Consider the following 11,759-nt stretch of genomic DNA (forward strand, 5'->3'; position numbering starts at 1 on the left):
TCTGCTATCCAAGAACCACTTCAGCATAGAGAATGTTTACTGGAGATTGGCCCATTTTTCTTCCCACTTCTTATTAGCCACAATAAATCTCCATTAAGTGATATCCACGCAAGCAAATACAAATACTAAAATAAGTGATCTCTAGTGTAACTTAACTTTTAAAAGCTGTATTTTTGTTTAGCATGTTGTCAGTTCACTGTGTTTACTCAGTAATACTACAAATATGTGTCTATATAAAGCCACTACCATTAGACATGAGACACACAGTTAATAAAGAAGTTTAACACTCGAAGGCTACAGGAAAATGCTTTAGTTACACAAATAAATTGGCAAGGTGACAGGCAACTTCTGAGCTGCTATTTTCTGCCCTAAAAATACAAACTAACATTACAAAAAAAAAAAAAAAAGGAAACTCTTATTGTGTATTTTTCATGGAAAAACAAGAGCTTAAAGATCAATTTCCTTCTGCCTTCTTCTAAAAAGCATATTTAAAGACATGTTAACAACACTCGAAATCCCAGACTCAGATGCCTTTTTGGAAGACCTCATTTCATATTATTTGATCTTCAGTTTGCAAACTTCTGAACACATTAGAACTCACTAAAGGCAAACAGAAATAGATCAAGCTATTGAGAAGTCGCTGAACTAAGATGCTATCAAAAAAGGTGCATGAACCACTTGAGATCCACTAAAGACTTCACTTCCCTAGTCTGTCTCACTAAAATTCCCAGTACATAACCAAAAATAAACATAAAAGGAGAAACACATGCTGATATTTTTTTAAAGTCTGAAAAATGTTTTGAAGGCTTTTCAATATTTTCTAGACGTTGAAAGTGCATCATGTAAAAAAAAGATCCAAAACATACCTTTTTTCTCACTTCCATTAGGCTTTGTTTTTTTTCAATGCATCCCAAACATAACCTTTTCAGACCACAAAGACTTGCTCAAGATTGATGTAGAAGCATCACATGAAAGCTATTAAAAAGTACAACTTTTGTGGTGTTCTGGCAAAATTACTATACAGAAGCACAGATCTACTTCTTTCCCCAAATCTAGCAGACCTAAGAAACTAGTTTGCTGTGGGTTTTTTTTTTTAATTATTCTTTGATAAAAATATTTTTAAGTAATACTAAGAAATAAATTCATTGAATTAAACTACATACTTGAATTTATTCTGAATACTCAATTAAAATGAAATATCAACCTTAATTCCTCTATCTCTAGATCTCTTAAACAGCAATGTCAGATCAGATGTTGAACTTTGTGCTGGAAGAACTTCTTACAATGTGTCCTCAGATTTACATGTGCACAAAGCTTTCTTTCCGAAGTTAGATACATGGGCCACAGCTACTACTGAATGAGATTAATAAAAGCACCATGAAATACGGAAGAGATACAGTAAGTTTTAGGTAAACTAAAGATCAACAGAAAAATCCCTCATAAAGTCATTCAAGCACAAGATGACAGTAGACTAAAAAAAAAAAATTAAAAAATCTAACTTTAGAACCAGTGGTTCTAAAGCCAATGCTGCTGTCAGCAACATATGAAACAGTAAAATGCATGAGCTTTCTGGACAAACAGCTCTCAAGAAAGATATTTTAGTCTGTGAAAAATTCTGAAGCCTAGCAGTGTTGTGCCAGTTTAAAATGTCTGTGGAACACCAGATCAGTTTTCTACTGCATGTTCTTCAAGAACAATTACTTTTTAAATGTCTTGAAACAGTCCATGCAATGGTGAACAACTGAAACAATAAGTAACGACTACTATCTAGAGTATTTCATTTATGTATTTAGCATATTTCAATATATGTAATTTTTGATATCAAAAGGAATCTTACTCATTCCTCTTGTCTAGTTCCCTGTCTTCAGCACTCGCTGTAACACCATGCATTGGACTATCCCCTCTAACAGACCCAGCTCCTGCAAGTGACTCCTGCTTCTTCTCTTCTGTTTATAGAGGGTCTTCTTTTTCTTTATGGCTGCCTGAGGGGCCTCAGAAGTTAAGTTCCAACAGAAGTGAGAGGAGAACCAGGGTTGTATCACAAGTTGGATCTTCAGCTGCACTATAGAAACTGCTAATTTAGTCAAGGAAAGTATGTTAACAATTATTATTAAAAAGTATTTATTAGCTTAATTTACAGGTAATTCTAATATATAGCTAAATATAGAAGTGGCCAGCAAGAAGTCCTCAGTCTTATACTGGGAGTTGGAAGACAAAAAATTAAGAAATTTACTTTCTTGCTACAGTAACTGGCAATCTTTGGATGCTGCACGCTGCCTAGTTTTAAGCATGCCAAGGATGGACAGGTCACCATTTCACTTAGGGAACTGTGGCCCCACTAAACTATTAATCCCATGAATCCAGTGAGCAGCACAAGTCAGACGAGGACTCTGTTGCATAAGTTTGGCTCCTCCAACTCCTGCCTGGAAGGTGCCACATCTGTAAGCAGTGCAAGAGTTTACAGTAGACTCAGCAAAGTCTTAGAGAACAACACTGGTTAACCAGAAAGAGGAATACTGGATATGCTGGAGTTTCTGGAGATTCTCTGCATGCGATGACTATATTAGTCTCAGACCAAGAAACTTCCCATACAGCACAAACATACGTGTCAAACTGTACCCTACTCTACTGATCTCAACTTGTCATTCAGCCTCTGACAAGCAAGAGAATAATCCTGCTCCCAAGGTACACAAGTACTTGAGATACTGCAAGTGGCATTCTCTCATCCACACGTTTTTTCAATTGTTTCTTTAAATTACACAAGAAGTAAAGTCTAGTAACTAAGATCTTCTGAAATGAATGTGATATTCCACCGCCAATCTGCCTGATCCTGTTAGAATTGCTTATCAGCTCCGCACAACACTCACTTACATAAAACCAAAAATGGCTACGCTCATTACTATTACCAGATCACACTGGAAAATGAGTTTGCTCCTTCCTTCCCCTGTATATTTATGGCGTTCCAGATCCTATACCCTTTATACAATAGCTTTCAAAAAAATAAACTGATATACCCACAGATACTTCAGCCTTCACAAGCTAGTAGTTCTCTTTTTCCATTATTATTTTGCAACTTACCCAGCTATAACAGTACTTGTGACTATGCTCTTAAAGTCCACCTGCAAGTTCTTCATTAAGGTGCTACACATTAATGTATCCTGACTGCTGAGCGCTGCCAGGGAAATGAAATGGTTAAAAAAAAAAAAAAAAAAAAAAAAAAAATCAACGCTTTGTTGCTTATTCTCTCCTTGTACACTCTAGAAAGCATTAGAGGGATACATTTTGAAGTAATACTTAACAGAATTTATGCTTGTGTCAAATAGCTCATAAGCATTATCTTGACAGCTTACCTGATCAGTACTTTTGTAATTTTTTAGTCCTTTACAAAAAACATTTGAGTTTGCCAGTATTCTCCCTTGTGCTCCCCATTTGTTCAATTATCCAGTGGAGTCTCTGTCAGCAAATTTTTACAAGTATTTGACTTTCCAAACAGGTCTTTTCAAGCTATATTTTTTATAAAGATGTATCAGAAGAAGAGCTGGAAGTGAGCAACAGAAGGAAAAGAGAAGTGCCATCCTTCAGCAGGTGGGAGGAGGGGTTAAATAGGAGCACGTTATCTTGTGGCACCCTGGCCCGGGGCTGCGGCTTCCCTGTCACCAGAGCCAGCGCTGGCCCCAGCAGCAGCAAGCGGGACAGGACACGCAGTGAGCCCGCGTTCCCAGGCTGGAGCACACTGCCACACTCTTGGCCATGTAAATGCCACCAGCAGCCCAGACTCAGCATGGTAGCAGCACAAGACCTTACCACAGCTAAGCCATCTCAGTTCTGCTGAGAAAAAGGGAAGGAAGGGGTGGGAGCACTCATCAGCTATGCCATCTTCTCCACCACTACATCTCACAGGCAGTTAGTGCACTTGATAGGTGACATGGCAGAACCACAGGCCATTAATCACAGCAATATTTCTATGTCAGAATGTTTAAATTTACAGCAGTACAGGTCTTCAAAGACTGAATGCCCAGAAACTTGGCAATACTGTCTCTGTCACGATTAATTCCACTGTTTCACTAGAGAAAGAACTCAGAATTTGGACAAAAAATGTGCAAATCATTCTCTTCCCTTCTGAAAATCAAAAAGGTGTTTTACCAAGTAGCATCTGTATTTTCTAGCATTAAATCAAACCTAGTAGGGCCCATAATCAGAGTCGGAAATTTAAAATTTCCCAGCATTCACTACACATTTTAGACATCATGTAATGGTGGGTATCTAAGAGTCTGCAAAAAGGCAAGCAGTTCATCTTTCTTCCCTGAGGCAGGATTAAGTATGTATAGAGGTTTTTAAGAACAGGTTAGACAATCCTTCAATTAGGATTTCATACCCTTTCTAGATACCCTGTTCTGGTGTTCAAGTACACTTAAAATTGCACCTAAAATCCAACTTAGATTTTCATTTTTCCAAATACAGCTTACTAATTCTTGTAATAAAGATACTGAAAACAATTTATTTTTCTATCTGTAGCATCTTCTACCATTTTTGAAATTTATTATCATGTATGTTATTCCTCCCTTAACTACTGTCTTTTCTAGAACAAGCTAGGTCTTTCAAAAATTAGGTTCTGAAATGTTTTATTCTCATTCTGCTCCTTTAGACCTTCTAGGATATTCATCTGTATTTCCAGGTGCTAGCATTTCCTCACTTAGTTGATCTCCCAACATCTAATATTAAACATACTTTAGTATCTTAATTACTTCAAACTGCTTCAATTTCATCTCCTAGTCTAACATTTCTCTTTCATTTTCTTCCCGCTTATATGGCCTTTCATTCCCTGAACTCTGCTATCTGTAACATACTTGGCCACCCTTATCTCTTCCAGGCAAGCTTTAAGTGACTACGTATTTCTGGTTGCTTCTCCACACATTAAGATGTTTTTCACTTGCTGCCAAATTACTGAAATGCTCTACAGTAGTAATTTGTTAAACCAATCACTATTTCATGGAAATTCTTGCTACTTGTAAACTAGAACAGCCCATATTAGATTGCAACCTGCTGTTTACAAATTTGAATTGTATCTCTTTTCTTTAGCTTGCATGCTGTTGTTTTGGGGGCCTTTTTTGAATGTGAGATATATTCTAATTTGAATACAGAGTGGTATCTTGTCCTGTTTTCAATAATGGAATGTGAAAGCCCAATTATATTAGATATTAACAGTGAACTACATCTTAAATGCACAATGTTTGAAATTTTACTTTTTAAAAGTACTGGAATAGGTAAAGAGCAAACATGATTCAAGAGGTGGGCCACAGACTCAAATCCACTAACCTTAACATCAATGGTAATGGAAGTCTACGATGAAAGTCCCCAAAGCCTGTTTTTACAGACACTAACTAGCATCTTTTGGTAGGCAAGAGACAAAAAAATGAAATATGGACACTGAACCATCTTCACTCTCTTGAATATATGCTACTTCCTTGGACACAAGAAAGGCAATGCTAGTTGACATTAGTCAATGACAACTCTGTCATCTGAATAGTATTGGCTGTTTTTTTTTAAATTCAATTCAAAACCAAGCTGGTTTAGTTTTCAGTATGCAAACACATAATGCCAATGGCCCATGTGCTTTTATGAGCATGGTGAATTCTTAAGATTAATTACTCCGAAAAAATGGTTGCAGATCTGAAGCTGTTTTATGTTGTTACATCCACAGGGAGACATAGCCTAGGCTTGATGTACAATGTAGATATAGTAAGTTTCACATATTCATTAATGACAGCTATTATAAAGCATGACCTGGTTTGCTTTTGTTAACAAAACCAAAAATATTCTATGAGCTATGCTTCCACACACAGTGTGCTACAAACATACTTACATCTTTTGCCATGTTACCAAAGACTAGAAATCGGTCCTCTTAAAATCTTGACAGCAGCAGGACACAGAGACAACAACGCTATTTTCTAGAAAGCAAGCAAAGACATCATCAGCTATAAAAATGAAAAGAGGGAAAGTTGTTAAAACTGGAATTACTGAATACCACAAAATGCGATTTACTTTTTTTTCAAAAAAGCGGTTAAAAAAGTTTTCTGTCATCACCAATTCAGCCCCTAAGCCCCTCTCCCGCCCCCAGCTCAGGGCCGTGAGCTCTCCCTTGGCGGGAGCGCCCTTCCCCCAGCCCGTCCCCGATCCCAGCTGGGCAGCGGGCAGCCCACGCCGGGCCGGTCCCTGTCCAGCTGCGACCCTTGCAACACCGCAGAGCAGGGCGCGGGGAGAAACGGCGAGGGAAGAGATCCCTCCCTTGGCCTCCTCCTCCCCACCCCCATTTCCAGCAGCAGGCACAAGTAGGCCTCGGGGGCCAGCTCGCCCCCGGGGCCTTGCAACGCCCCCCCCTCGCCCCCCCTCCTCCTCGCAGGCGGGCGGGCCTCGGTTGCACCGAGAGGCACAGACTGGCAGTCGCCACCGCGCCTCGGGCACCCAGCGCCCACCCGCCCCCCGACCAGGGCCTCACCGCCCGGGGAAAGCCCTAAGCCCCGCGCCGCCTCCCCTCGGCAGCGAGGGGCCGCGCTAATCGCCTCAGAGGCGGCGGGGGCGCGAGGAAGGGGGGACGCGCCCGCGCGCCAGGCGGCACCGCCGGCGACCAGGGGAAAGGGGCACCGGGGGAAAGCGGGTCCACCCCGGCCCCAGCCCCCTCGCCCCGGCAGCGGCAGCACACCGCGGCGCGCTCCCCCCCCCCACCCCTTCCTCCATCCTATTCCTCCCGCCGCTCCCCATCCTCCTCCCGCCGCAGGCCGGCCCGGGCTGCCCACACCTGAGCGGCCGAAGGCAAAGAGAGCCGGCTCCATCCCCCGCCGCCGCCCCCAGACAGGGACCCGGAGCGCGGAGCGGGAGCACCCCCCGCCCGCCGCCGCGCTGCTGCGGAGGCGCCCGACTGCACATGTGCGGCGGCGCGCGCGGGCCTGGCGAGCCCGGCGGGAGGGGGCAGGGGAGGAGGGAGCCGGCGCGGGGGGAGGCGGCGGGAGAGCAACGGCCCCAACGGCAGCTCGGGCGGGGTGGGGGGAGGGGAAGGGGCCGTCAGGGACCGCCCCCCTCCCCGCGCTCCGGGGCGGGGGGTGCGGGGGGAAGGGGGCTCGCCCGGCGGGCTGTCACTTCCCAGCCCGCCTCTGCGCCCGCCGGTCGCCAGCCTGGCGGGCTCCTGCCCAGCCGCCCTCGCTGGCCGCCCGGCCTTGCCCGCCCGCCCGCGGCCCCGCACACCTGCCCGCCGCCGCTGCCCCGGCCCGCGCCCCGACCGCCGAGGGGCCCGCGCAGGGGGACGGGGGGTGTGAAGAGGCGGCGGGGGGCGGGCGGGCGCGACGGCAGCGGCCCCTACCCGGGCCCCGCGCGCGCGACCCCGCCGCTCTTTCCTCTTTATTTTTTTATTTTTTTTTTCCCCCCCCGTTGGCAGGGAAAAAAAAAAATTGAAACTTACACTTTTGTGCGTCCCACCGGCGTGACGCTGCGCGCTGACGTCACGGGGGTGTAGCGTGCCTTGCACGGGCACACGCGGAGCGGGCTAAGCCAACCGCCCGCCGCTCCATGGGCGGAGGGAGCATGCGCGGGATTTTCGCGCCTTCCGACTCCCCGCCCTGCGGCGCCGGCGGCGAGCGCGCGGGAAGCATCGGCGCGAGATTGCTCTTCGGTCCCCGGCGGCCGCCGCCGCCGCCGGTGAGCACGTGGTCGTCGGCGCGCGGGCGCGAGCCGCTTCCCGCGCAGCGGCGTGAGAGGGCGGGAAGGCGCCGGGATCCCCCGCTTCCTGATGACTGCGGGACACGGGCCCGCGCCTCGGCCTCGCCGCCGCGGGGAGCGCCGCCCCGCTCGGCCTCGCCGCCGGCCAGCCCGCCTTGCGGCAGAGGAGCGAGCGCGGACCGTTGCTGCCCTTGCCGTTGAGCGGGCTTCTGGGGGCATGGGTGCTGGCGGGGCAGGGTGGTGCGGTTCGTTGCCACAACATCCTGCCGGTGCTTCCTCATCACGTTTTGTCCGGCCGTTACTTGAGCAAGCTCACTTAACAGCGGCCCGTGCTAAAATTAGGATTTTATAGTAATGCAAGTGAAAGTTTTCCACTAGGCGACCGCTCCTCTGAAGCTTGAATTAGGCCAGACCTGCACCCAAAAATTCAGCGCTCAATGGTTTGTGACACCTCCAGTCTGTGAAACTGGTGCATATGCTAGCTGCGTACAGCAGCCACCGAAATGGTGTGTGTTAGCTAGGGCTGTGTGATGTAATTATACAGGAATGATGTAATTCTTGGCAAAAACCTTTCAGCACTCGGTAGTGGGGCTATACAGGCACAGCTACAATGGTGGAAACTGCAGCAAAGGCTTATACCTTAAAAACTTAATTTCTTGCAGCAGTAGATATAAGACTTAGTTGATAGTTGGGGGGAGCTGCAGACACTTCTGCACGTGATACCAACCCTCTGTGGTGCAAGGCTGCTCATAACATGATAGAGAGGGGAGCAGGAAGTCAAAGGTTTATTCTTCCTCTAAAACCGTGCTGATCATGCTTGGGAAAGAAGGCTGGTTGGAAACAGAAGGCACAATCAGCACAGCCACTATACAGCAGCAGAGCAGAACAATCTAGCACACGTGCTGGAGAAGATGCTGCAGAAGATGCCTCACCTTTAGTGACTTTTATCCTTTTTTTTTTTTTTTTTTTTTTTAAGACATGGAGTTGTGTTTTATAATAATGAGGAAGCACTAGCTACCCTCATTTTCTTTATAAGTAGCAATCTCTGAAGTTTTTAATTCACAGTAACCCCTCGCTTGCTGCTCTAGGGTTCCATAGCTGCTGGTACAGTAGCCTGTTCTGATAGCAACTATTATTACCCTATTGCTTCAGTTCTTCTCAACTAAGCTTGATGGCAGTGGACATCAAAGCAAGAAGATGTTAATGAAAGTATGTTTACAGCTGCTTATAACTTTTCAGAAAGAGACAAGAACTTTCACACACGAAAAGCATTAGGCATCCCAAGCCAGCTGCAGAAAAAACACTTCCTAAAATACATTATCTCCTCTAGTTGATGCTGCTGCTCTCTACCTTCTGTGTCATATATACACTGCCTGTGGATTTAAACTGTCTCTGTATCTCAAGTCCTTGCCTGCACCCCTCCCCCCCTTTTATGTTAATTCTTGTAGTAAGAACCATTGCACTATCCCACCTACCACAAGCACCTGCAGCTTCCAGAAATGTACCCTCAAAGAGTATTTCTGTCCCAGGGTGAAGAAGGGACTACAGAAAACAGGTAGAACTGTATGACTGCACTCAGACACAAAGCATTGCCTCTTCTGTTTTTTCAAAATGGTCCCAGTCCCATTTTGAAAAAGTCTCAGGTTGAAGGGAAACCACCTACCTTCTCTATTACAAATCAAAATTGACAGAAACTTATGAATAAAAAAATAGAAAATAATTAATTAGCAACTGTGATGTGTAGGGACTAAGAAAACTATACTAGCTTGCGGAATGGAGGATCAGTGTCAAAGGACAGAATATGAACCTCACACCACTACCTCCTTTTGAAACGATACAGCTGCTCTGCAAACATCAGATGATGCTTTCTCACTCTGGTCAGTAAAGAAACAGTGATGAAGACCACCTTTTTGAATGACTCTTCTAGTTATACTTGTCCCCTAATCTTGCTGTGCTGCTCATGCTTCCCTGTGACCCTCTCTCTGTCCCAGCCTTCCTGGAAGACACCTGAACAAGCACATATGAGAAAGGATGTCCTGGTTTGCTAGCATTTATTTTGACACATCACTAATTGCATGCTCCCGGTTGTTGGTTTGTGTTTCTTTAGCAGAGGGTTGTTCACAATTGAAGTATTTGTACCTGTGGAAAAAAGCCTATCTCTGAGCTCACCTTTCTCAGGTGTTTCTGAGCCTTTAAGAACTGTTTTACATGGCCTGACCCCCCCACTTTTAAATGTGCTTGAAAAGGAGAACAGATCACAACTTCAAACAGTATCAGCATGGCAGAACTCTGTGACAGACACAAGGAGGGTCTTATAAGAGGTCAAAGAACCACAGAGTCATATCGGTTGGAAAAGACCTCTAAGATCTTTGAGTCCAACTGTTAGCCTGACACTGCCAGGTCCACCTCTAAACCATGTCCCTAAGAACCTCATCTGTGGGTCTTTCAAATACCTCCAGGGATGGTGACTCAGCTGCTTCCCCAGCCAGCCTGTTCCAATGCCCAGCAACCCCTTCCGTGAAGAATTTTTTCCTAATATCCAATCTAAACCTCCCCTGGCTCGACTTGAGATCATTTCCTCTCATCCTATCACTTGTTACTTGGCAGAAGAGACCAAGCCCCTCCATGCTACAACCTCCTTTCAGGTGGTTGCAGAGAGCGATAAGGTCTCCCCTCAGCCTCCTTTTCTCCAGGCCAAACAGCCCCAGTTCCCTCAGCCGCTCCTCATCAGACTTGTTCTCCAGACCCCTCACCAGCTTCATTGCCCTTCTCTGAATTCCGTCCAGTCATCTAGTCTGTAGACAGAAACCTATCACAGATGCCAGAGGACATGCACATGACACAGTTTGACCTCCTTGCTTCAGAACTGGAAGCCATGCCGTCTTAAGAGACGGATCTGTGAGTCCCTGGCTGACATAAAGACCTAGTGATACCAGCTGACAAGCTTGTCAGTATCTGGCCTTGTTGGGAGGTAGCATCTCCCAATTCTCAAATTTCCACTCTATTTTAGGAAATAGAAAATACAGCTTGCCACCATAACCTTGAAAGTGTTGCCATTCCCTGATCTAGATTTTGCCCCCCAAGACAGGATCAGCTGACCCTGAGCCACTCTGGTCACACCATTGTCCAGTTTGTTCTTTGTCTCCAGCAATCAGCAGATCTTAGTCTTCCTCCGTGACTCACTGGTCCTCACTGTCCGTCTGTTTTTCCCACCCGGCACTGGTAATTACTCAACAGAGGCAGTGGGAGAACCCAAGCAGCACGCCTCCTGGGCTGGTGGTGAAGCTGGTAGAGGCATGTCTTTCTCTTCTGCCTTTTGTCTCCTTTAGGGTGGGGTGGGCCACACATCTCGCAGCCCTCAGGACATCTTCCTTCTTGCTTCACTAGTTTTGTTAGCTTCCTTGTTGTCAGGTCATCTTAATAATGGAAGTCTGGTACTTGCTGCTCCTTATAAGCTTTTGGTATTTCCCACAAAGATGTTAGGGTGGCTTGCCTCCTGTCACGCAGGGATCTGGTTTCCTCCACCTTTGGCGTTGCCCATGTGCTGGAGCACCGCCAGGATTGCTGATGGAGCGGAACTAGAGATTCCTTCCCCAGACAAACCCCAGGAGTGCTTTTGTGGTTAGATTGTTCCTGGGTTTACTCCAGCAGGCAGCAAGACCATGCCGGGTTTCTCACACCCTCCATCAAGCATCATCATGCAGCACGGTTCTGTCACGCTGGGCACCCCCACACGCCTCTCTGGCAACAAAGCAACCATAAAACTAGTAACATATGAGATACATGAGGCTGCTTTCTCCTAGTCTTTGAGGATTATAGGAAATACGAATTCTTACAGCTTTTAAAAAGCTATGTAGCCCCATGGACTAGATGATGACAGCATTCCTTGAGCTGTCCTAGACCTGTGTCAGTCACAACTGCAAGAGCCTACCTCCCAGCTCGCACCAGACACCTTCCTGCTGAAGAACTGAAGCACAGCCTGCTGTGTGTGGAATGAGCCCTAAGTAGGGTGGTTGTGGGTCCGTGTATACCAGTCTGACCCTGGGAAC

General features: G+C 46.1%; 1 protein-coding gene across 3 annotated transcripts in view; it reads right to left on the reverse strand.

Moving 5' to 3' along the window:
- TFDP1 (transcription factor Dp-1) overlaps positions 1-7,517 on the reverse strand; it is a 47,569-nt gene extending 40,052 nt beyond the window's left edge. The window contains exons 1-2 of one of the 3 annotated variants that reach the window (XM_082050283.1): positions 7,454-7,517; positions 5,864-5,948 (exon numbers count right to left, since the gene is read on the reverse strand). In XM_082050283.1, the coding sequence (XP_081906409.1) occupies positions 5,864-5,875 (12 nt within the window). In that variant the 5' untranslated portion in view covers positions 5,876-5,948; positions 7,454-7,517. Of the gene's footprint in view, positions 1-5,863; positions 5,949-6,796; positions 6,960-7,453 lie in introns of those variants that run through there. The other 2 variants (XM_082050284.1, XM_082050282.1) reach the window with 2 other exon arrangements.
- Between the last annotated feature and the right edge of the window lie 4,242 nt (positions 7,518-11,759).

The sequence above is a fragment of the Streptopelia decaocto genome (genome assembly GCF_964273445.1).
Source record: "Streptopelia decaocto genome assembly, chromosome: 1".
NCBI classification, from domain to species: domain Eukaryota; kingdom Metazoa; phylum Chordata; class Aves; order Columbiformes; family Columbidae; genus Streptopelia; species Streptopelia decaocto.